Source organism: Apostichopus japonicus, chromosome 19, assembly GCF_037975245.1.
Source record: "Apostichopus japonicus isolate 1M-3 chromosome 19, ASM3797524v1, whole genome shotgun sequence".
Taxonomy (NCBI): Eukaryota; Metazoa; Echinodermata; class Holothuroidea; order Aspidochirotida; family Stichopodidae; genus Apostichopus; species Apostichopus japonicus.
The window spans coordinates 19,858,794-19,885,946 of NC_092579.1; the positions used below are offsets into that span (position 1 = coordinate 19,858,794).

Genomic DNA, 27,153 nt, shown 5'->3' on the forward strand with positions numbered 1-27,153 from the left:
AAAGAAAATCCCAATATTAACATGATTGTCACATGCATTGCTGCATTTTCTTAAGCTGTTCTTTTCATTAAAGTGCAATAAGAGAACTGCTGTGTAGCATTGCAACACTGATGCTAATGTCAGTGTGAAATCAAACTAGCTCATAACTCCACAACAACATCATCACCATCATCATCGTATAAACTATTCCTTCTTCTCAACGTACAAGTCAGTTGAATTCACGTTCTCTGCTCTTTTAGTCTCGTGTTGTCAATGTTAGCTAAACGCCATTTCTCTACGTAACTGTACGACCATGCCTTAGTTCTCCGACACAACACTCGTTGAAATCATACCGTCATTATGTAGTGTTTTCGTTCCGAAGTGTGTATATATCTAGTCTTCAATTCAAGCCAGCGTGTATATACGCTACAACGAGCTCGTTGAAAAGAGGAGTTTGGTTGTTTCATGCGACTCACATGTAGGGAGTTCTGGGTCCCCCTCCCCCACCCCTTCGAAAAAACAGTATATAAGTTAGGTATTTAATTAGTTATAAACGGAAGGCTTTGCTAATAACTACTTTTTAAATTTGAAGAAAAAAATCGCCGGACTAAATGTTTTTCACCCGAGATGGAGGTTGAGAGGGCAAACCATGCAAAAGTTCGGAAACACAAGATAAATGAGAGTCGAAGGTTCATGGGCAGTGGCGTAGAAAGATACTTTTGAGTGAGGGGGGGGGGCTGAAGACTGATGGCCGGCCTGGGGGAGGGGTTTAAGGGGAGGGGGTGTCCCCCTCCCCTTTGGAATTTTTTTGCATTTCTAGGTGGCCTCAGATGCAATTTGGTGCAATATAGCACACTTCAACACCCACTCCATTTTGTAAAGAATTTTGCATTTTCACCTGGCCTTAGATGCAATTTGGTGCTTCAAATGAGATTTTTTTTCTCATTTGGAAATGAAAAAGGGGTTTTCTGACTTGCGGAGCGGGGGGGGGGGGGGGCGGAACGATACTTCCGCCCCCCCCATATTTTTCAATGGGGGGGGGGGGGCTGGCGCCCCCCCCCCCAGCCCCCCGGTTCGTACGCCCTTGTTCATGGGCATCCTCCACTAACTTATATTTCAAGCAAAAGTGGGGAATAAATACACCCCCTACCCGCACCGCACCACACCCCCTCTGTCGCTGCGTTTTTCCTCGACTCTTATACTCAAAAATAGTGTCCATGTTTTATATAGGGAGATACACATAAATGAAACCATTTGAGAAACGATGTAGTTTATTCTTGCCCTTCAGTTATGTACATTCAATAACGATATTAAAGAAATTTTAAGCTTAGCTTATAATCATATCAAACTTTCACTTATATTGTAAGATTTTGTTTATGTTTTTCTTCCAAATGTATAACATTAATTTTCGAATAAACCAACATCTGCACGAAGCTAATGTAATATTAAACTATACACAAGATCCTGTTCATTTTTGTGTAACAAAAAAAAAACGAGTTTTCTTCAAACGCATGCTGCTCTGTTTATTTCATATTTGCAATTTTAATACAATTTATGTTGAAATGGATAAAATAGAGCAAACGTTATTATCATACCTTAAAGTCAGATATGGATCAAGAATAAAGGTTATTTCACAATGCAACAAGGTAAACACTGCCAAATATTTCTCTCTCTTTTTTTTTGGTATAATAATAGACAAGCTGATGCATCTGTAAGGTTAGTACTGATATATGTGATAAACTATGTTATTAGGATTATGAAGATCTTTCACTTGAATTAGCAAGATATATATATATATATATATATATATATATATAGATATATATATATATATATGTATTTGAAATGAAAAAAAAATGACACGCAAGAAAAAAGAAAATCTTTGATGCTGGTATTTTAAAAGTACCAAGCTATAACTGACCCCATTACCAATCTATCTTTATTCTTATATGCTCGTGATTCTCATGAAGAAATTATTGAATATGTAACTTTTATTATTATATTTTATAATTAAGGAAACATTTTTTTAACACATTCCAACCCCTTGACGTTGGGATTATACATAGACTAATAATGTATGTATTTTAGATCCTCCTGTAAGCAGGAACTCGCGAAGAAGCCTCATTGGCTTATCAAAGCCTCAAGCTGACCGAAGTCAGTCTCTTACATTCATATTTAACGTCCATGATTATAAATTGTCAACAATTCTGTAACTGGACGACATACATTAATCTTGGAGTGTCTCGAACTCTTGACCTTATGATTGAAAGGCACCGGCGTTAACCACTGAGCTAACACTCCCTAATAATTATGTGAGAATATGACTTATACATAAGCATATCATTATGTTATGAGAAGATAAATGATACAGACCAACTTGATATTAAAATCAATCGTGACATACGGACGGTTTAAATTGTAACATGTTGACTTTACTCGTAGCATGTTGATATTAATCCCGGCATCATTTGTTTTTGCTACAGAAAAGAGTCAAAAGCACAATAAGAAGTGACTCAGTGCAATGTCAATGAGCATTCCCCCCCCCCCCCTAATAAAATAATAATAATAATAAAGATGAATGGCTGGACTTTGACTCACCATGTTCAGGAGTGTGAAAGTCCGTCGTATAATAATTAACAGGTACGTTAATTGACTTCAGTAGTAAAGAATATCCAATTTGCACACTCTTGTATACGTTTCATCTTTCTTGTTCTGTTTTGTACTATATGTCTCAATATGAAGAAAATTATTGCTTAAGAAACCATTTTGGAAACAATCGGTGGCAAAAAACCCCACAGATAAACAACGAAGGGTCCTTGCACCATTGCCATCAAAACTACCATAAAATTGAAAATGAGTTAATTTTTTGGTTGGTCTGTTATGGTTTTGCGTTATAATAATAAAAAAGTAAAAGAGGATTCATGGATAGGTCTTCTTTCTCCCCCCAGCTTTTCTTGTTTGTTATTAATTAGTCGCGACTCTGCCAGCTACAATCTCTAGTTTAAGGATCGTCACTTTTATAATTGTTGTCGTAAGCCGCCGTATGTGCCATGTCAACGGAACCTGTAATGGTAATGAAAATAACATATTGCAAAACAGATCAACATAAATTAACATAGAGCAACACAGATCAACATATATCAACATAGAACAATACAGATAAACATAAATTAACACAGGGCAACACAGATCAACATAGATCAACATAGAGCAATACAGTTCAACATATATCTAAATAGAGCCATACCGTTCAACATAGAGTAATACATATCATCATAGAGCAATACAGATTAATTAACGTAGAGCACCAACACACATTAATATAAAGCAACACATCTTAACATATATCTACGTAGAGCAACACAGAATAATATATATTAACATAGAGCAACACAGCTTAACATATATCGACGGAGATCAACTGAAATTGACAAAGATCGACATATTTCGTCATAGATCGACAAAGATCGACATCGTGCACAATACATGAAAACACAATGAAAAGATCATCGATATTTTACCCCGATACCTACTGCCGTGTTAAATTAGACCAGTCGACTCCGCTTTTAGTATGATGACGTAATTTTAAATTAGTATATATAGTATATTTCCCCCCAAAAATGGGGGGGGGGGGTTAGACTACGACTAAAAAGTACAAGTCCGGGTTCATGCAGGTAGCTATGCTAGAATATACAATATGAAGTGTGGACTCACAACGCTGTACTTTCCTTCACACAGTTCACACGATAACAAACTGCCATTGTTGTAACTTAGAACCCTGGTATTTAAAGCGCATTTTGCTTAGTGCCTCCAATTTTCACATTGATTATGTTGGTGACCCCCTCCAGTGGTAGATGTGTTGTGGCCTGGTAAGATGCAGCGCAATCGATAGCACCTACTTAGAGTAATCCTATAACCAGGGGCGGACTGGGTCTTAAAACCGGCCCGGGCATTTCTCATCTAGACCGGCCCATTGTTCATTGATACGTTACAGTGATCGCCGTCCTGGGAGGATTTTTAGGGGAGGGGGTATCCCCCTCCCCATTGAGATTTTTTTAAGTTAAGGAATGCCTAGATGCAAAATGGTGCTATATTTCTCAAGTTTGTAGGTTACAATAATCCTTTAAAAAAGACCCAAAAATAATTTCCAGAAGCAACACTTGATTAAACTGAGGAAAGTTAAAAACGTAAACAAATATATACAAAAAATATATGTTTTAGACTGGATTTTAATTAGTTTTGCGAGCATTTTGTGACAACATGCTTGAAAAAAAAGAAAAAAAAACCTAAATTAAATCCACTAAAATATATATGTTCAATAACACGAGCACATGTCATTACTACGAGAGTAGGAGCCTACGCAGTTCGCTGCTTATGGCAGCCACACCATCAATGATATTTTTTGTGTAAAGTTTGGCCAAGATCCATTTTTCCACAGACATCAACATGAACGCCTCAAGATGTTCTTGTATCATTGTACTTCTCAAACGGTTTTTGATTCTCTTCAAGGCAGAAAAAGAACGTTCACATGCCACTTGTGACACAGGTAGCGTATACCAGCAGCTTGTAAGCAAGCTCAATGCTCTAGTAAGAATCGGTGAAAAGGTTCAACTTGAGGAGCACCTTGTAGCAGCAGAGATCGAGGACAGTCTTTACATGACTGATTCCCACAGTTAAAATTTATATTTCTACACAGCTCGTCTGTGTTCTATTAACTACTGTAAAAATGGGCTGTAAATTCTATCAGGCTCCCAGTCCACTGGCCCATCGGGCCACCGGCCCACCGGATATTGCCCAAATTCCCGTGTGGCCAGTCCACCGACTGCCTATAACCTATTCCACTGGGCTCAACGAAGTGAACTTGCCAAATGACAATACGTTTTCCATACCCCATTTAACCTCATTACACCAATATGGTAGCCATTTCTAAACTGGAACTTTTACCGAAGCTTTTAACCATTTTTTTCTGAAATTTAAATTATGGTTCCTTACCATCTGAGCCATCGACACCCATCTTTTCCCTTAGTTTAGTCTCCCTACGGCTTATGGTAACAATAGCCGCAATTAGCACTCCTACCAGTATAGTTCCAAGAATAATCACTGCTGAAATGCCGACCTTGTAAGATTTCAGTTCATCTTCCAAATCCTGAATTTGTCTCTCCGCTTCCACTCGCTCAGGATCCCTGGATGATGATGGTTCTTCGGTCGTGGCCGGTGGTGTATCGTGGGGCATACTAGGTGAGACAGTCATATTCGTCTCTGTCGAGACAATTTAAAACAAAATAGAAAATAATATATAATAAGTTATTAATCAACAACAATTTTCTGCATTGTTTTCTTCAATGCGTCGCAAATACAAACACAGCCATGCCCTCCGCCTCCCGCCTCCACCTTCCCATCCCCCTCCCACAAGGAATATATCATCCGAGCAATTCCACTGCATGCAGTAGGCTACTAATGGCTGCAATCAAATTGATCGTAACTGTAGAAAAGTGGACATAAGTTGGTAGAGGGTAACTGAATCATTTATATAATACGATATACCAACAAAATAAGCAAATGTTCGCCAGCGAAGGGTGCCAACAATTTTTTCTTCCATATGTTACTTGTTTTGAGCATAATTATGTTTGCAATAATAATTCGTAGCAAACTTCCTGCTTTTAGTGTCAAAACATTTCTCATGGGCCCCGATTATTCTCGATCTAAGGAGTGTTAGCTCAGTGGTGAACGCCGGTGCCTTCCAATCATAAGGTCCCCGGTTCGAGTCACTCCAAGAGTAATGTATGTCGTCCAGTTACAGAGTTGTTGACTATTGACAATTCATAATCATGGACGTTAAAATATGAATGTAAGAGATTGACTTCAGTCAGCTTGCGGCTTTTATAAACCAATGAGGCTTCTTCGCGAGTTTCTGCTTGCAGGAGGATCTAAAATACATACATCTGTAGTACGTACCTGCGATAAAGTAGTAGTTAAGTTTGTAACCGGTTTCTTGGGCTGAAGAATCGGACTGGAACACGACATATAGAACATCTGAAGTGGACATTAACCATTCTGGGATCTGGTCACCGCAATATCTGCCAAGACTTTCTGCATTTTGGTCATGGCCGTCAAATATTTCTAGGGTGTCCCAGTTACTGTCACAGCTGCCTTCTTCATCACCATCAAATTCGATTCGGAAAAATTCAACTTCTAAATAGACTCTGTGTCCCATGGGGGCGTGGATCATACTTCTGCACATAACGTTACCAGGGTATTCCGCTATCCCATATTTTGGAGAGACGAGATATCCAGGGGCACCGGTCTCCATGGAATCACAAAACCAACCTATCGTAAAAAGTGGTTAGTTGTAAAAGGTAAAACAAAGCATTTGTATTTCAATAATAAATCGTTCGGGATGAAAAATTACTGGTGACGGTAGAATTTTCTGCATGAAAACTGTTAAACTATAAATACAGAAGCAAGAGCTAGTTTCACTACAACAATAGCCATTTGACCAATCAGATCGCAGAATGCATGATATTGGTTCTCGTGACAATTCATATGTATAATTTTATTTCAACATCATATATATATATATATATATATATATATATATATATATATATATATATATATTGACCCATGTAACTAAATAACCATCACGTTTTCGTGTGAAGTAAAATATAGAGATAGAAGGAGATGACATAACCAAGTAATTACACCCCCACTTGTTTTAGAAGGCATATCAGCGGTGGGTTGTGCTTCAGATTGAATGACCGACTAACCGACCGACCGACCGACAGATCGACTTATTGATTGATTGATATGGGCAGATAAACTTGCTGACAATTTTCATATACATACTCACTTGCTCGATAATCTACAACAAATCCGTAATCGTTTGGTTCATGCGAATAAAGTTCCAAGATTGCATCTTCGCTGTCAATCTCTATGTTGGTATCCACGACTATATCACTCAAACAGTTTATATAAGCCATATCCGAGTTCATCGCTTGTATCACGACCAGATTCTGCTTCGAATAATCGTCACAAGTTGACGTGTCTCCGGCATCATGACCCTTAATCTATAAAATTAAAGACACGAAAAGTCGATGTTGAAGAATGGTACAATACTATACTTATAAATTTACAGGCAGGTGGAATTTGGCGGGCGAATGGGGGTAATAGGGGGTGGAGGTAGGTCGGATGTGGTCGGAGAGGAGAATAGTGGGGAACAGAGGCGTCGAGAGCTTAGTTTTGGAGATAGAATATTAAAAATTGTAATAGTGTTTTTTTTTTACCCAAATTTCTTCTATTACTAATATGTTCAAATTTCAGTGTTTCACCAAAAGTTTACCTTGGCAATTTTGAGGAAAAAAACCCATAACGTTAGACTATTATGAAGTATATGAACCGGGTAAAAAACGATAGGCTTGCTTATTTGACATTCCGTTTGCTAATGCAAAGGATCAAACTGAATGACTAAGCACTAGCATGTAGTAAACCCATGACGTCACACCTGTTTGCTTCAAGTTCACGTTTGGTATATACAAGATGTGTCAATTTCAAATATCTCGAAAACGATGTATGCCTATATAGGCATATAATGCACATTTTAACCAGGATGCTTAGAATTATGTTCTCAAGCTTTCATCCGTAAAAAAATAAATGTTCACCTGGACTATACTTATTAATAGCAATTTTTGTTTAAAATATTTTGTTTAAAGTATGTAACTAATAAACCTTCGTGTTTTCACGGTTCAATTATTGCGAAGGTTTACTGACCGACTGAACTCTAAGCCTACCAGAAGAAAGGGTAACATTGGGGGAGGGGGGGGGGGGATTCCTGCGCCAATCCTGACCCTTCATACATCCTCCTTGTTTAACTACGCTTTCCAAACGGCGACATTATTTTAACATATTCAGTTTAACGTAGTATAGAAAGTTGTTTTTATATGCGGATTATTGAATAAAATCAAAGTTTAATAATACTAGCTATATTACTATAGTTATAGAATATACTCACCGATATGAAGTTGAATGTAAGGTGATTGTAGTAGTCTCCATTGACGTCTAGGCTGTATCTGATAGCACCAGCACTGGCATTCACCTCTCCAGCCGTGTAGGCGGGGGAAACGATGGTTCCAAGAGCGCTAGTTAGTTCGCTTCCTGGCTCTGCAGAGAATAACAAAAAGTAAAGTAATATTACATTCAGGTGGCAATGAAGGAGGAAACTAACAGCGTATTCGACACTGATTCGCTTCCACTTGCTCAGAGATATGTATAAAGCACTGTATGGATATGGCATGATATCTGTACTAAAAAACATGTGATCCAGAGTCAGTACATTTTAAGCCTAGATGAAAAAGTGGAAGAGAAGTGGGAGAGAATGGGAATAAGTAGGGGAAAGTTGGGAAGTGGATACTGATGTTTCTGGGAGGTATTGCTCTTCCCATAATTCAGCTTGCTACAAACGTTAAGTCAGTTATGAATATTTATACTTCAAAAACAAGTCCCACCCCCTCACCACCCCCCCCCAATTAAAAATAATGCACATTGAAACCTCTAAACTTACTCTCGTTATAGAACATTTCAATTAAAAGAAAAATAATAATTTTAAAGTTTAGTTGAAATTATCATGACGGTTACGTAGACTCTATTGTCTCAAGAATCCATTGTAATCAACGCAAATGTTTTTCATTATTATTTGTAAAGTAAAAAAAAAAATGTTGTATTTAAAACAAAGTCTACTTCGACTGATTCAAGGTGTGACACGGACACTAACACCGTTACAATTAAGATTATGAAGACAAAAAGCTGGATTTAAAGACAATACAAGTAAATATAAAACAAACCAATAATTGGCCCACGACGGAAGTGGGTGATTCCCAATTCTCTGCTCTCATTTAGTGCAAGGTCTATCGTCATGTAAGCACCAGTCATTGCTAATATGCACACTGTCTCGTTATTCTCATTGAGGTCTGGCATAACATCAAAAGCGTGGCAGTCTGTCTCCAAGCACTCAAATCCACATCCATTGCTCTCTGAGGCATTGAAGTTGTCGAGTCCTGTACTGGTAGGATCAATCCGTTTATCCAAATATACGTCGAACGGTTTCAACGCACTCTCTACACAAAAAATGTGAAAGAAAAAACAGGGACACACAACAACTCATTAATTGAAGAGTACCTTCAATGAAAAAGATCCAAGGTTAAACATCACTACTCCCGCCAACCCCCCTCCCACCCCAGTCTCCGTCATCCGCCCATCCCATTCCCCTCCCCAGACCGAAACAGCTTGTTTTCTTTTCTCCAGATAAAATATGGTAAGACTATACCTCCCAAACCACCTGTTTACATCCAAACATGATCTCGTCTAACCAATTACGCCAATACCATACTGCGGAAATGATAAAGGATTGGTTACATGATTCTATTATCATATCAGCAAACAATGGCCAATGCTGACACCAACGATTACCGCTAATGACACCATCAGCTGTGGTGGTTGAAGTTATGATGCATAGCATGACGTCATAGTGAACTATTCAGCATTGCTGATGGAGACATCAGCAACCTGTAAGTCTGATGTAATCATACAAAGATTTATATCTCTAGTTCCGTGCAATGTTGTAAACAAAAATTGCGTTCTTCTGACCATATCCTGTAGTGTAATGTTTCGCAGAACTGGGTATCCCCTATTGTAGGGCTATAAGAGATCTATTTAAATACAACAACACAACAAAACTGCGCAAGTTATCGACCCTCTATTTAAATATAAACAATTTTGTGTCCCACAAAATTATTATAGAAAGAAAAAGAATTTCAATGATTTCTATAGACTTTACCGCAGTAATTTTCATCAGTTGATTGGTAACAGTCTCGATATCCATCACAGCGCCAATCTTTTGGAACACAGAAACCTCCGCCGCATTGGAAATCGTCATCACCACACTGTCCCACAGGCACTTACAATAGAACATAGAAAGGAAGATTTATTGATGATACTTTTATTTACTGACATCGTAACCAGGGGTGCAATCGTCCCGCCCTCTCTCATCCCTCAGCCGCTACGCATCCCCCCCCCCACCCTCTCAGCCCAACACCCACACAAAGCGATATTCTGGTGGCAAACGATGTGACACCTATGTGGAATAGAAAAATATTCGACAGTGTTAGTTGTAAATCCCATCTCTGTATATTGTCCCTAACGCAAGATATGGTTGCTTGAATGGAACATATTTTGAGTGGCTAACCCACCCCCCCCCCATACCCGCCCCCCCGATTGTTTTCTCGAGTCGTTGTCTGTGATGTCAAAACGGGAAGTGTTCTTGACAAGATTTAATTTTCTATTAATTTGTTCTTTGTTATTGACATATCCTTGAAGTGTGATACATTTGGAATGTTTGCTTAGCTCTCTATTACAGGTTTGTATATATACCTGCTGTGAATGATTTTTTTTTATAAGCGACCAATAATTTACAGTTACCATTAAGGTACTATAGGCTACTATCATTAATTATTTGACTGTTACCAATTATAGATCTATATATTTATGTAGGCAATATATTTATCGTTCATTTGTTGATACTGAAGTTGATATGGCATATATCGATAGCATATAATGTTAATAATGTATAAAACCAAAACAGTGCGACTATATACATAGGTCTAGGATGAATTATTGACTGAATTGACTAGCAAGTAGCAACGCTATAATGAAAGATACGTTGATATGTTGGGATTTTAAAGCATCGAACAGCATCGAATATTTGGCAAACTTCACTACGAAAGCAGCATGAAAGGTCTTCAGACCCCTAATAGGTTAGACAGTCAATGGTCACCCATGCTCAAATGTCGGCAAACCTGTTTTCTGCCCTTTATTGGTAGTTCTCCACACCAGAGATATTTTTAATTGTGTGGCTCAACACTCCTCAAAAGGCGCGGGACTAACATATAAGGCGAGAAAACAAAATCAGACACTCTAGGAAAGTACTGTTGAAAACTTTTAGCAATTTTAGCTCGCTAAAAATATGGCGACAATGCTGAGAACCTCTAAGCTGCTAGTGAATAGCAATGAAAATGGGTTTAAAATGACTTACTTCCATCAGGTTCCCCTCCAGAAAAAATGGGTTCGATCCAGTCCGAGAAACTGGTGACACGCGCAAATACACCAGGATAACCTGGTCGTGCACAGCCGGTACCCCAGCTCACAACCCCAATGAGATACCACTGCTCATCGTGTAAAGCGACCATTGGACCACCACTATATCCCTGTGGATAATGTAATGAGCTAGGTCACATATATAAAGTCAGTTCATGTTACGAAATACCAGTGAGCAGAAAGTGAAATTATTTGCCATTCTAGGCTATACTTGGAGGACAGTTCTACCAGTACAGACAACTTACCAACGTGATATGTTTATATATATATATATATATATATATATATATATATATATATATATATATATATATATATATATATATATCAATATTTGTAATATATATAGTTATATTATACTTATATTTATAAATTATTTATTTATTTACATATATATGCACATTTTTCCTTACCTGACAAGAGTCTTTCCCCCCTTCTGGGATGCCAGCACATATCATATAGTCACTGATGGATCCACTATATGATTCGTTGCAGGATGTTTGATCCACGATTGGAACTTCAACTTCATTCAAGTCGTTAGATTGGGATCCTGGAGAAAGCAAAGAGCGCCATGTTAAACAACGCGGTTAAAAGAGAGCAAAAAAATAACATGTCTCGACCATACATGGAGCTGGGCTGTGGTAACGGGTGAAGGTAACGGTCATTTCAGGTCAATTGGACAAAGTTTGAATGTATTTAGTTTTTATTTGCAAAGACTGAATCATTTTAGAGGAGGTCACGTGTCAATTTGGTCAACAACATTCAAAAACTTTTTTTTCTGTTTTTTGTGGTGTGATCATGGGTCAAATAATGTTAGTATAGATTGGAAACGGTAAAAATCTGGAAAAAGTCCAACATTTTTAAGAACGGTACAGGTACTTGCTCTTATGATATGATAACTTTCCATAACTTTTGGCGGTATCTCAAGAGGTGAATTCCAGCATTACTGTCTGTAAAGCGCTTTGAGACCTATCGCTGGTATAATGCGCTATATAAAATGCAAATATTATTATTACAACATGCAATATGTAGTCATTTCGACGAGCACTGGCTCCTTAAATTAATAAGGATTTTTATAAATAAATAAATAAATATATATAAACACACACACACACACACACACACACACATATATATATATATATATATATATATATATATATATATATATATATATATACATATATATATATATATATATATATATATATATATATATATATATATATATATATATATATATATATATATATATATATATATATATATATATATATATAACCAACGAGAGGACGCGATGATGCATGGAATTGAATACCTCCTTCTGTCTCAGCTCCCCATCCTGTTATTACACTAGGGTGCCCAGGAGGAAAGTCATCGACCATGTCTCCCGAAGGCACGCAGGCCGGGTACACGTAGCCTGCGTCGTCCCATTCAAAAGGCTCGGACATGCGCATCAGAGCTATGTCGTAGTCGCTACTTTCTAACCTGTAGTTAGGATGTACATACACTGCCGTTGTTTGGCGGAACTGGTAATATTCGGATTGATTGTAGTTCAATATGGTGTTACTACCCACCAAATATTCAAAGATCGGTGGATCGTTGATGACATCACTGTTACAAAAATGAAAAATAATAATAATATATTGGAATTCAATAATAGTTAATGTCATTTTTAGCACTATCAACGTCTTATGTAACTATGCATTTCTCGTTATATATGCATTCATTATCTGGTGTAGTTTACACGGTAGCGTATACCACAGTAGGCATATAGGCATATACACTACAGGCAATATCATCTTTGATTAATTCCACACTCCACTTATCTTTGAAGGAGCTTTGGCATCAATATTTGAAGAGAGCAGTGGCGGCGGAACCGGGGGGAGGGGGGGGGGCTTGGGGGGGGGGAAATGAGAAAGTTGAGGGGGCAAATGCATGATAAGCCCCCCCAATATTTACCAAGGCTCCGAAACGTGCATCTGCCCATTTTTCAATGCATACTTGTCGATCTGTCCGATGCACACGTATACTATATAGGTGTAATAATTTTAGTAATTGCTGAGGGACCCTCGGCCCGTCCCCTAGCTATAGACCACATTGTCACCCCAACCGCGTCTTCACGCCCCGTGAAAAGTGGAAGCAGTGAGTGTGAGTACCGGTAAGCGTAACACAACTTCGTCTTAGGCCAATGACTTGCCTCATTTCAGCCAGTTCTCCAACATCCCCTTACTTAGTGGCGGAGCGTCCATATATACAGTCAGGGGGGCGGATCCCCCCCCCCCGACGGACTCAAATGGACTGCTGGCGCCCTTTTCAGCTTTTCACTTCTTTTTACTTATTCGCGATTATTGACTATTTTATTGCGCTCTCATATACCTATTGACATTTGTCATATTCTGTTGGTGTAATTTTCAGACAAAATGGCGACGACACCTATTTATTCTCCGTTTATCTGCAAATTAGCAAGGCCCGGAAAGGGTCATTTCCTGCAATCTAGGGAGTATCTTTACTCAAAAATTTTCAGTAAGCTCCGCGCCAACCTGTGGTGTCGCTCCGCTTAGATAGTGTCGAAAGCGCCCCTATAGACCATTCTTGCCCCCCCCCCCTGACCAATACCCCTAGCTCCGCCACTGCCCTTACTACACTCAAAAACGCCTTTGCGAGTACACTACGAGTAATAGCAACTCTCTTAAAACACCATCGAATATACAAATTACAATATTTTTACAGACTTTAACGTGCAATCTGAGAAATTGCAGGCTTGAGACCCATATTTTAGGGCTAGGTATTCGCAGCATAAAACACTCGGGAAGTGCCGTTTCCGGCCATCTGGGGGTTTGAAAAAACCCAAAATTTTCTTGTACGCTCCGCGCCAACTGATGGTGACGCTCCGCTTAGATAATCTCCACACATTAGCCCCCCCAATAATTTTCCGTTCCGCCGCGCCTGGAAGAGAGCAAACTACACTCGTAATTAAAGATACTGTTTTGTAATTAATGATCGATGGATAAACAATATATAGGCGTTTCGTGATTTCAAAGGGTGATATTTGTGTACCAAACAAAATATATTCCATTAGCCGTTGTCACTCATATTAAATTACAGTGTATTATCACTTGTGTAAACAACAGAGAAAATGGAAGAATTTTCTGATACCAAAAACTTGGTGGAGAGAGAGCTATACCAATAAGCTAGATGCTTTTACAGGAAACTCGCCTTAAGATAATTGAAAACAACATATAGATTGATAAGAACAAGAGGTGTAACAAAAAACAAGAAAAAAACAAATGAAAAAGAAAAGATCACTAAACGAACGAAGAGGAAAAAAAAGGAAAGACAATGAAATGTATCTTATCTGAAGACAACTTTACACTTGTTCTTTTTTATTAATGTTTTTTTGGGCAAAGAGAAGTAACAGTCTTACAGATATTAGTATAAGTTTCGAGGGCGTCCCATAAGTGTGTAACAACTGACTAAATTGAATGATTAAAAATTGTGTACAAAGCTGTGCCTATAGAGTGTACGCTTGATGTAGCTTAACTTCTATGGCTACCAAGCTCGTCAACATGGTGCTATTAAAAGGGGATATTCAGAATTGCAGATAATGTAAACACTTAACTGAACGACGGAGAAAAATATTGAATTATTGTTTGTTGAAAACACCCTTCCAATATCTTGATAGTAACTATTGAGTTGTGATTGATTGATTGAATAGTAACCTATTTTGACCGGCTTACCCTCACCAACCCACCTCCTAACACAAATAAATGGATCACCATTTATGTTTTCTGTGACGTCAACATGGAAGATGTTCTTCAAAAGCTTTTCTTTTCTGTTTTAATTTCATTTTGATTTATCCTTGAAATTTTATACATTTAGAAATGTTTGTTTAGCTTGTAATGTTTTTTATACTTGATTACATTTTAATTAAAAAATAAGTAACCTTTATTCGTTAAACAATTATTTTCTTTTGTGGATTAATGATTTAATTATTACAAAAAGAAACATTTTCAGCTCAATTTGCCATGATGAAATCATTCACTTTACTGTTGCCAGATGCATTCACAAAATATCACCTTGAAACTTTGAAAAACATTCTTTCGTCGCCATACGAAATGCTATGAGATGTGATTTTGACGTACGGATTCCGCCGAAACACGGGGGCACGACACTTTTTGGCGGGGTGGGGGTGGGCACGTGCTTCCACAGGCTCCATTTCGGCGACACCACTGGCTGAGTGAGGGGGAGGTGGAAGTGGGGCTGAAGAGGGTGGGGGAGCTCATGGAAAACTTCCCGAACACACTTTCTCACAATTCCTGTTACCAATCAAAACACATGGTGGACCTACAGCACTTTGTCATTGTGTATCTACCATGTAATTTATGTGAGATTGTGACTTAGTGACGATTCGATGGCCCTAGATTTTAATCTCACCCGTCCTCTCTTTCTTTACCCCTCCCGCCTCCCCTCCTCCTCCTCCTCCTCCTCTTGTCCTCGGTCCTCTTGTCGCTCTATCATTTCTTGCATTACGTCATATTCACTATCCAAACTATGCGGCATCAAATTTGACAACATGAACATGCAACTTCCAATACACAAAGTAAACAGTAAGCACACTAGTCAATTGGCAGTCACCTTCACACTAGGGTTACAAGCAGAGTACGGTCAAGGGTCATAGTATGGAACGCGAAAAGGGAAAACTTATTTCGTTGACTAAGCTAAATTTATTGTTGTCTAAACTAAAGTTGTTGCTGCTGTTTTACCATGCTGTTGCTCAAACTAACGTTGATGTCTAACATGCCGTTGTCTAAACTTACGTCGTTGTCTAAATTTATGTTAAACTTAGCAACGAAATAAGTTTGCCCTATTCGCGTTCCATACAATAGATGGTTCGAAGAATAATTAAGGTAAACGGAGTCGAATTACACACCGAGCTGTCTCAGTTTTTAATGATTGTTTTCACGAGTTTCGCAATTGTAACCTTTCCTTATCATTAGTAATGATAATAAAAATAACGAGAGGGCAATCCATGGAGTTACATATCTCATCGCCAGCAAACACTGATTTCAAATAAACCAATTTTATTAGCGATGCAATCTGGCAATGACGTTTGTGAACCCTATACACTGAACAAAACTAGGATGGGAGTCCTGACTCCAGAATCATACTTTGAACAGTGATCAAAATATTGTGAAATTTTATACTCACTTTTAACACTAGGAAGATTACCACTCATTGTCAAATAAGTGAAATTCTAATGTCGCGTGAATGTAATTGAATTATACACAGACTAGGCCCACTTTGTCCTCTTCCCCCCCCCCCCTTTCGATGCAGGGAATAGACCTAGGCTACGCCGCGCCTAGGCACAGTGCTATATATATCACGCGTACTCACGCATGTGTTTACAATTAATTATAGGCTAGACCCGGCGAGAAGGTGGATCGTGTCACAAAACTGCGACGACTTTCCCATTTCTATCTTTGCAGGCGCTATCATCGCTTGGAAATTAATTGCCCGTCGATAAAGCCAAGTTTTCACACATGACTGGACCAGGCCAGGCACACATAATGTACTTTTGAAGCCTAATTGAATTAATCATTTGCCCAGGCCTAACATAACAGTTAGGTGCATGCTAGTGCCTTTTAAATGGACATTCCGGTATCTGAAATTGATTGCGTGAAGACAGAAAATAAGTCGTTACAAATAACTGGATTTTTTTTTATAGATGCAGACTTCCTAGAATATACCTACTGTGTTTCACTCTCTGGAAAAAAATCAAGGCTTAAGCCATTCAAAATAGGTTACATTCAATCAACCATTATCTCGAGTTATATTGAGATGGGGTTTTCAACTATTTGTGTGGAATATTTGTCTTTTTAAGGATATAAAATGATACATAAGTCTCTCACTAAAATGACCCTTCTAAAACATAAATCATAATCCAAATAAAATAAGTGTATACTAACACGCAGTGTGCTGCTGTGACGATCCATTCAGGATGTACCACTGTAGCTCCGCATATGCGTCGACCATACTGATAGAGGGCGGCCTGCCATGGCCACGCCCCATCTTGTGCTGGCTTCCCGCCTACGATTTTGATCTCTGGATCTAAATCATCTCTTTGTCTTCCGCATTCTGAATAATCTAAAAAAAAAAAAAAAAAACAGAAATGTTGAATGTCAGATATAACGGTGAATGGTGACGTTACCATCAACTAATTAAGAGACACGTAAACTTAGCAGGAAAGCCTGCGCTAGTTATGCAACACAAAGATTCATCCCCCCCCCCCCCACGCACCCCCACCCCTTCTGTGATCTTAAGTGCTACGAGCTTGACTACTTCTAAATATAAAGCATTCTATAAACTGAAGAAATATTATGATAGTCAGTTGACACGGTGAGTGAAGTGTTGACCAACGTAATGTGTTACTAATCTATTCCCGATCATATAGGGACTGGTGATACATACTTGACGTTATAACATCGTCATTGTCAAGCGGTTATAGTTTCGATGTAACGAGACTGACTAATTATCGACGTCTTTCTTCGCAAGGATCATCCGTAAGAAATGTTTGAAGGATACAGTTATGCGAAGGAATTGCGTTAAAGAACTACTTTTGTCAAATCTGGCAAAACATCCCAAGTGTAATGAAATCTTGTAAAAAGTCTCCGTTCTTTTCAATAAAAACTTAAAGGACACTTAACTTAATCAGTATTACTCACCGAACGCAGAGAGGGCGCTGCCGATTAAGACGGCGATTACGAACAGTGTCCGTAACATCTTTGCGAGTACCTGCAAGTTATAACAATATATGGATACACATTAAATAACAATTATTGTGATAACGTGTAGTTGGAGGTCTTCATCAGTGAACACGGTCTGTTGTAGTTACTCTTACTGAGGCCTGATTAACAGGGGCGTAGCGAGCGGGGGGTGTGGGGGGGGTGTCACACCCCCCAATAATTTGGTCGCTGTCGGCAAATTTTGGGTCTGTCGGCAAAAGGAGAAAAGGTGAAGAGAGCGGAGGGGAAGAAAGAAGGAAAGCTGAATAGAGAAAAGGAGAACGGGAGCTTCTTCCGTGCCAAATTTGACTTAAAATATGCACCAGATTGCATCTAAGGACGTTTCAAAACTAAAAAATTTCCAAAGGGGAGGGGTAAACCCCGTACCCTTAGACCCCTCCCCCATTTCAGTCACCACTTCCAGATCCGTCGGCAAATCAAATTTGACTTAAAATATGCACCAGATTGCATCTAAGGACGTTTCAAAACTAAAAAATTTCCAAAGGGGAGGGGTAAACCCCGTACCCTTAGACCCCTCCCCCATTTCAGTCACCACTTCCAGATCCGTCGGCAAATCAAATTTGACTTAAAATATGCACCAGATTGCATCTAAGGACGTTTCAAAACTAAAAATTTTCCAAAGGGGAGGGGGACACCCCCTCCCCTTAGACCCCTCCCCCATTTCAGTCACCACTTCCAGATCCGTCGGCAAATCAAATTTGACTTAAAATATGCACCAAATTGCATCTAAGGACGTTTCAAAACTAAAAAATTGCTAAAGGGGAGGGGGACACCCCCTCCCCTTAGACCCCTCCCCCATTTCAGTCACCACTTCCAGATCCGTCGGCAAATCAAATTCTCCACACCCCCCCCCCCAACAAAAACCCCTTCGCTACGCCCCTGCTGATTAAGCCGAAACCAACCGGAATCCTTTTTTAATCATACTTGTGGTTTGGAAGATATTCCGCTCCTTAAATGTGCCAAAACTCTGGAATGCTTCTTTAAAGCCAAACTGATGATGACATATCTTATATAATTATAAGCATTGTGAAATTTGTATTTTCAATCATACGGATCGCTTTTGGGATAACAACAGATATTGGCACATTTGTTAGCATATATATATATATATATATATATATATATATATATATATATATATATATATATATATATATATATATATATATATATATACATCCTTACTATAATTTGGCTAAGCTTATAATTGTTTGAAATCACTTTTCTCAGTCGTCTGCTGCTCGATTAGACTACAATTTTCGGAAAAGACATAATTTTTTCTTCTTATTGTCCTAAGGGGGTTTAGTTTTGGTATAATTGTCGCGTTTTGGTAACGTAAGAATAAATCATCTTGAAATATCCATTACAGATTGTTTTTCGCATCGTGAGCTTTGTGTTTTAGGTGATATTTGCGCTCCTTCGTCGACGTAGCGCTGCGGTATAAAAGTTGTTTAAATGAAACGAAGTTGTACAGTTTTTTAGATGTAGGCCTACACGCCACGGCAGTAGCGGGACAATTAGTAAGTGATTGGTGAGTTGTGTGATCGGCCCTTCAATTTGCAAGTGAACATGTGCCTCAAACAGTGAGCGAATTATGTTATTCTCGGATTCGGTGTGACCGGGACGTCACCGTACACACTATCCTTAGCCTAGCCTAGAGGTTACAATGTTACACTTGGCGCTGTTCATGTACGCACGGTACGGTAGGCTATATAGTATATCCGAACTTGGCATAGCCTTGGCCTAATGTTTACACCTGGTGCTGTTCGTGTGTAACGTGGTGATGTTCGTGTGACTACGATTGGTGAGTTGTGTGATCGGCCCTTCAGTTTGCATTCAAGTTATGTGCCTCAAACAGTGAGCAAATTATTCTATTCTCGAATTCGGTAGACCTGGTGCTGTTCGTACGCACGGTAGCACTGCAGGTTGGCTATCCTAACTTGACATAGCCTAGGCCTAGCCTTGGCCTAATGTTACACCTGTTGATGTTCGTGTGTAACATGGTGATGTTCGTGTGACTATTCTTAGCCTAGGTCTAACGTTATTTGCATTTAAGTGAACATGTGCCTCAAACACTGAGCGAATTATGCTATTCTCGGATTCGGCGTGACCGTGACGTCACTGTACACACACTATCCTTAGCTATTCTCGAATTCAGGAATTCAGTGTGACCGTGACCATTTTTAGCCATAACCATATGACTTTTCAAGAAGGACAGTACTGTAAATAGCCTACTGGGGTTAAGTGTTCTACTGAAAAATCTTGCATAAAAAGCTTTGTAGTTTTCAATGGTATACACAGTATGCTATGAACAGTGGATGCTTAGTGATAGCCACAGTAAAGAGACAACATGTTACTGACTACTGTATTTAGCTTGACAGGTACCAAATTTCATCTGTTACATTACCTGAAGGGTGCAGACTTAGTTGCAGTGAATGTAGATATATGTTTTCATTTGTTTTCATTGTCTGAAGGATGTAATGACATCTTTGTCATTACATGACAAAGATGTAATGTCATGTAATATTGGTCATGAAATATTGGTCATGAAATATTGGTCAAAAAATTGACCAATATTTCATCGCCTCCCTGCCACAGGCACTGCCCCTAATTCTATCTAATAATGCCTCTTCACCTTTCAATCGGTACAATTCAAAGAGCAGCCATAGTTACAGCCATAACTATACAACCACAGTATATTGGCATATTTTATGTACGGGTATATCTGCTAGTATATATAAATATGTTAATAATAAAAGCAGTAAAAAAATAACCATTAACAAAGAAATAAAAACAGTTATGATATGATCAATACCCAAACTCAGCAAGGCGCGCCCAGCAGTTCAGGCGATTCGTGTCAGTCAGTACTCGAGAACAAAGGTCAAGTCCTACAAGAAGTTATTCATAGACCAAAGCAGTTACTCTAAGAAGTTTGTAGGTGAAGGTCGCCAAGTCGATGACGTCAGAGTTCGCTATATACTTAGTATGGTGTATTTGAAAACAATAGCCTACTCATCTTAGAATAAAAGGCTTAGAAGCAGTACACAGAAAACACTGCAGACCGTCCGCTTGCCTTGCAACCTTTGACCCGACGTATTGTGTAATTAATGTATTCCATTTCATAGGGACTCGTGATACACACGTGAAGTAATATCGTTATCGGTTATAGTTTCGATGTAACAAGACAGAGGTTGATAAGTTTTCGTGACCAGACTCTATCCTGGCTGACTTCTCTGAAATACGTTTTGACTAACATAATGTATAGTAAGATATATGTGTATTCTTTGGTAATACACATGTTTACAGTCTCAGAATTAAAGGGACACGAGCTGCGAGTGGATCAATTTTTTTTACTTTCGTATACAAAGGCTCTGATTTGAGTGACTTTCCCTAAAGATATATATATGTATGCAGGCGCCATGGCTACGTTAATGGGATGTTTGTTCCTATGTTGTTTAAGGACACTTTAAGTACATATGCGGTTATAAGCCATTGTATGTGTCCTTATATGCATAAACCAATCGAAAAAAAGATGCAGTTCATAACTTCATTCTTTTTAAGGCGACATATCACAGACAACATCTCAAATCATCCCTCCCCTCCCCCTCCCGCCCTCCTCCTCTCTCTCGCTCTCCCAGTCCTTTATCCGTGTCCTGTAAACTCTTTTTTGGATGCTGATTATTACTGTGAAATGATTTTTCGAGGAAGTAAATACAGTATACGCTATACTCAAGTGTGTTTTGTGTTTTCTCTCGTAGGCTACATACAACAACCAGCCGTTTTAATCCTTATGCCGGTAACTTAAAAACACTTGAGCTTTTGTATCTCGTAACCAATTAGATGACGAATTTTTCGTTGTTATAGAACGATAAGAGTTTGATTATAAATCAGATAAAAAAGGCTGGGTTACACAACAGCTGCTGTCACAGTGTCACGTGATTAGGTTGAAATATTAACTAGAACGTGAAGACTTTGCTTTAAGAGTTACTTTCAAGTGTATATAGGCTTCTGCATGCGTGAGTTGTGGTTTCTCTGTATACGGGAATCGTATAATCATAGTCTACACAGCAATCACTAACAGAGTTAAACCGTGTTTGGAGGCAGCTGCTAAATATGGCTAAAGATCTCATGCACAACAAACACGCTGCACAACGAAATCAAATTTGGAAGTAAATATTGAATGGAGAGGGGTTATATAATACACCAGATCCCTACCGACCCTCCACCTGCCCCTTCCCGTATCGAAGTGAGCTTTCCTACCGATTGACAGTATTCCTTTTCACGAATCATTTAGTAAAAGTATTAATTAGTCACAGATGACACAGATTATTTTGGAGGGCGTGGTCAAAACGTAGTTTGGGCCACAGCCATTCCATTATGATTTACCTTTTATTTTGCGTTTTGCAGAGACCGAGTTCTGTGAGTTTCCGTTTCAGATAATAACATTTCAGTTGGTGCAAGTGGTGCATTCAATCAATGTTTTGTTAATGACGATTATTTGTATAGTATTTGTGATATCAGAATATACATAGTCCAGAATAAATAAACAACTAAACTAGGAAAGAATTAAGAAAACGAATAAACCAATGTTGCAGTAATTTGAACAGACTGATGTAGCAGAAAATGTATATATATATATATATGAAGAAAACATTTGATCAAGTCTCCTAAAATTTTTTGTTATCTTTATTACCGTTGGTATCTGAAGTAAACTAACGTGAAAATAGTACTGGCTACACGAATAGGATAGTTGTTGGAAATGCTTTATAATTTGTCTAACAATAACTCAAATTTTACAATTTTACAAAGTTGCATGTGGATCCTTCTTAATTTTACTATTCTTGCTGTTATTGTCAATGTTGTAATTTTGTCCCCGTTATTACCGATGTTGACATTTTGTTGTTGTTATTATTATTAATATTGTTATTTGATGATGTTGTTGTCATTATCGATGTTGTGGTTTTGTTTGTTTTAAGACCAATGACTTAGGCCAATTATCCTACCGTAAAGATACATGACAAAATATGTAATATCACGACTGCAGTTAATATAGGTAACGATTAACCTTCTTAAGTTAGTATATTAATAACGCGATGACCTTTATAGGTTAGTACATATATTATCAATGCAAGACCCTTTTATGTACAAAATAATTTACTCCTTATCATGTGTTTAAGCAAATTGACATATTTCAGAAATGAATAACGTTTAAAATGATTTATTATTGATTAAACAAATTAGCATTGTTTAATGTGATGGAAAACAGAGGTTTTGATTATTCATTAATTCTTCCAGCATTTGGAACGATGTGACTGCGATATATCTAATATATACACCTGATTATGAAGGTTAATATTAAATGCATGAGTGTTTAAAGTTAGGTAAACATTGTTACTGAAGCTTTATTTAATCTATAGTCTCATAACATATTTACAGATCTATTTTATTTTGATACGTTGCAGACCTGAACATCAAGAGGCTGATCAAGTAAAGTGACTGCAATACGTAGTCTAACACAGAGACCAGGAGCGTAACCACCATTTTTTGTTATGAAGGGTCGGGACTATGATGTTATGTGGTTATGTCGTCCCGGGGGGAGGGGGTATAAAAGGAGAGAGTTGCCAATTTTGGTAAATCTGCGGGACCTTGGATGCAAAATGGTGCTACATTTTTGGTACTTTTCAAAAATTATTGAAGAATTTTCAATTTTTAAGGTGTTACTTTATATATGTGTTGTTAGATTTACGTAATGTCCTAAACTGAGATTTTTTGTTATAGTAATATTCTGACAGAAACCATTACGCCAGTTCCTCGGATGCAACCGAAAACTCAATAGAAAGAAAGAAGGGTTTTATTGCTTCAATCAACGTGTTTATACAATGCATTAAACATTTATGACTTGAAGGTCAAATGGTTCTCAATGTCATCCAAGGTACCTCTGTTGTTTACATGAAGTTAAACGAACATGCAGTGGCGTAGGAAGGTTCTTTTGAGTGGGGGGCTGAGGACTGATGGCCGGCCTGGGGGAGGGGTCTAAGGGGAGGGGGTGTCCCCCTCCCCTTTGGAATTTTTTGCATTTCCAGGTAGCCTCAGATGCAATTTGGTGCAATATAGCACACTTCAACACCCACTCCATTTTGTAAACTTAATTTTGTATTTTCACCAGGCCTTAGATGCAATTTGGTGCTCCAAATGAGATTTTTTTTTCTCATTTGGAAATGAAAAAGGGGTTTTCTGACTTGCGAAGCGGAGGGGCGGAATGATACTTCCGCCCCTCCGCATTTTTCACTGGGGGGCTGATGCCCCCAGCCCCCCTGTTCCTACGCCCTTGCGAACATGTGTTGATTGCGTTATTTGGAGTTTATAGAAAGATGGATGAATCATAACATTGAGACCAGCAGTTACAAGGCGACGTCACCACCACTTTAGCCTTAAGGGAGCCTTCATTTTAAAGTGAAGAATTGAAAATATAGGAATAACTATAGACTGCATAGAAACAATACTATAGATCTCATATTTTTTATTGGCAAATCAAGACGAAAAATCTGCCTAATGTCATCATTGAACAGAGATTTTTGAGTTAATATTGAAGTCAATTTCAATGATATTCGAATAATTCGATTAACTATGTACAAATGGCCATGATAAAGTAAATGGTAGGTCATTATAGCTTGTAGAATTAACATCATCAATCATTTCACATAACCAGACGAAGTTGAAAAATATTAATATTTAATTAATATTTAATATTAATAATGTTTCTGGGAGACGAAAATCTAATCGTTTAATCGTTCATAATAATCAATCTTCATGCGGTGAAAAAAAAATCTATGGATGTCTAAATTTTGATCAACAACAGTCATTTTTGAGATACTATGCGATAAGTTTGCTTGAATGGCCGACAAGACGCCAACAAAAATTCAGTTTTGTTAACAGCATCTTGGTTTACCCTATGTGTCGTTGAAATGTTTACATTGTAGTTAAAGTTTTAAATATAGTTAAGGATGTAGTGCACTAACAAAACATTGACTTCCTTTAGAAAGACTATAATTGGTTCATCCGCTCTTTTATAACAAGCTTTACATCAATATATACAAATATATTGTGAATATCAAAACCGGAGAAATTCAATCTGTATATGTATCATTCAAATGAGAGAAAGTCTTATGAAATGAAAACGTGAACAAGTTTATCATTCAATCTCGCTTCATGTGGTCTGTTCCACAGAAAGTGATCACATATATATTTTTTCTTAGGAAGTGATTTGTAGGCAGGCGCGTAGCCAGGAATTTGCCAAGGGAGGGGCGAACTTGTAGGCAAACTATCAGAGCCGTAGATTCTGTATTGAAACTATCTAAGCGTAGCGCCACCATAAGTTGGCGCTACGCGTACACAAAAAGGTTGGCTGAAAATGCCTCCCAGATCGCTGGCAATGGCACTTCCCAGGCCTTGTAAGTTGCATCTAAGCTTGAAATTACTAGCGATATCATAAAAACATAGAAACAAAATATGCTCAAGGGGGGGGGGGGCGGTCGCCCGCTTCGCCCCCCCCCCTGGCTACGCGCCTGTTTGTGAGGATTGGGAAAAGGAATCTGTCCTAATAGTTTTCATCGTGCATCTTAGAATATAGGACCCGGAATGCAGTGACGTAATGCTCCGAGCATATATTCGCTTGAAGTCTTTTGACAGATTTTGAGGGAACAACGAATTAATTGAGTATGATATTGACACACATATTATGCTTTATTCATTCATGTACATAAAATGGACTTAAAAATTACTGAATAACCGTGAAAACTGCTGAATTTAATTTCATGAAACAGTCGATAGGTCTATTTCAGTCATGGTGTTTTAGTTGTTGGACATTGTTTGAGTATCTTCTTGGTTTCTATCAAAAGATGCATCAACAGTTTTTTTCTGATAGACAAACTTAGCCATTTAAATCAATAAAAAACAAAAACATTCTGTTGATAACCGTGTATAAATCAAATGTTTAAGCTTACCTTGAAATGCACTATATCTTAAAAATAAACATGTCCCAATGCTTTCTTCTTCTTACAAGTCTTGTTCGTAGAATGACGATGTAGTTTCTCCTCTACACAGCTTTATCTCTCTTACTGGTTAATTATTTGAAACAATTTCACTCTATACTTTATGCCTCACGGCATGGACTTTTTCATGGACTTTGGAACTGGGGAGGACTCTTTTCTCTAAACAGCCGACGTAAGACAGTACGCGAATAGAGGAATAAATCCAGCTGTATGGTCATAGTATGAGATAAGAGCGATACAGGGCACTCGGATCTGGAACCTCTTCATTTGTTTTTCTTTTTATTTGTTTACTTTTTTCTCGTTTCGTCATATACTACCGAGAAAGAATGTTAACAGTAAATGTCACTGAAAACCAATATAAAATTATTATGTCATGCTTAAAAAAAAATTCAATAGCTTGAATTCACCTTTGGCAAAGCTCATCTCCATTCAAAGAAAACAAACATTGTAATAAGTAAAGCAAAATCATACAGAATTGAAGCACAAGTGCCTCGATGATATCATTTCTCGGTTCCTTCAGTCTTTAGTAAATATGTCAAGGGTCATTAAATATGATAAATATATTCTGTTATATCTTCTTAGCTGTTTGACAAGTTGTTCATCAGACAAAAGCGCTGCAATTTATATCACAGAGACCAAAGGTGCGTATGTGTCCTGTAGGGACACAGCCTAATTTCAGTATTCAATTATTCAACAATTGACATGGTCAACACGGACGTTGTTATATAAGAGACATAAATCCCAACCACAATCTTTGGCTTATTGGACAGGCACTTTATCATAAATTTCATTAATTTCTTCGCTACATGTATACTTGCAGAGGGATTATTATAAATAGTACCCATACTGGAGTCTTAACAATGGTCCAGTGTGACGTAATAACATTAAATCGCCAATGTCGCCCTAAGTATTATGGAAAGAATTAAATTCACATAGGGCGACATAAACATGTGGAATTAGTTAATTAGTTAATTAAATTCCTTCCTATATGTATTAAACAAAGGGATTAGTATAAATAGAACCAACACTGGAGTCTTAAATGTTGCCCTAAGTGTTGTGAATAGAGTTAATTTCACATCGGGTGACATGTATATGTGAAATTATTTAATAAGTTAATTGAATTCTTTGCAATATGTACTTTGCAAAGGGATTATTATAAATAGTGCACATAC

At 38.0% G+C, this 27,153-nt stretch overlaps 2 protein-coding genes across 5 annotated transcripts in view; one reads left to right on the forward strand and one right to left on the reverse strand.

Moving 5' to 3' along the window:
- Window positions 1-1,238: 1,238 nt before the first annotated feature.
- Window positions 1,239-26,083, reverse strand: LOC139960253 (uncharacterized). The gene is made up of 13 exons (XM_071958461.1): window positions 25,934-26,083; window positions 17,850-17,919; window positions 17,094-17,271; window positions 12,443-12,738; window positions 11,538-11,674; window positions 11,063-11,234; window positions 9,809-9,928; window positions 8,817-9,089; window positions 7,988-8,136; window positions 6,830-7,046; window positions 5,935-6,306; window positions 4,972-5,238; window positions 1,239-3,042 (listed from the first exon to the last, which is right to left on the reverse strand). Exons 2-13 carry the CDS (start codon window positions 17,905-17,907, stop codon window positions 2,981-2,983), a joined length of 2,301 nt encoding a protein of 766 aa, XP_071814562.1. The 5' UTR covers window positions 17,908-17,919; window positions 25,934-26,083; the 3' UTR covers window positions 1,239-2,980.
- LOC139960258 (uncharacterized) overlaps window positions 19,189-27,153 on the forward strand; it is a 42,507-nt gene continuing 34,542 nt past the window's right edge. For 2 of the 4 annotated variants that reach the window (XM_071958471.1, XM_071958477.1), the window contains exons 1-2: window positions 19,189-19,418; window positions 19,638-19,734. The gene's annotated coding sequence lies outside the window, so the exon portion shown is untranslated. Of the gene's footprint in view, window positions 19,462-19,637; window positions 19,735-27,153 lie in introns of all 4 variants that reach the window. The other 2 variants (XM_071958472.1, XM_071958473.1) reach the window with 2 other exon arrangements.

What these genes read in the sequence shown, in the direction of transcription:
- LOC139960253 (XM_071958461.1), bottom strand. Translation starts at nt 17,907, where the DNA reads ATGTTACGGACACTGTTCGTAATCGCCGTCTTAATCGGCAGCGCCCTC. An exon ending in GTCACAGCAGCACACTGCGT is followed by an intron (nt 12,739 to 17,093) that starts GTTAGTATACAC and finishes TTTTTGTAACAG; the next exon opens with TGATGTCATCAACGATCCAC. An exon ending in AACTGATGAAAATTACTGCG is followed by an intron (nt 9,090 to 9,808) that starts GTAAAGTCTATA and finishes TTTTTTGTGTAG; the next exon opens with AGAGTGCGTTGAAACCGTTC.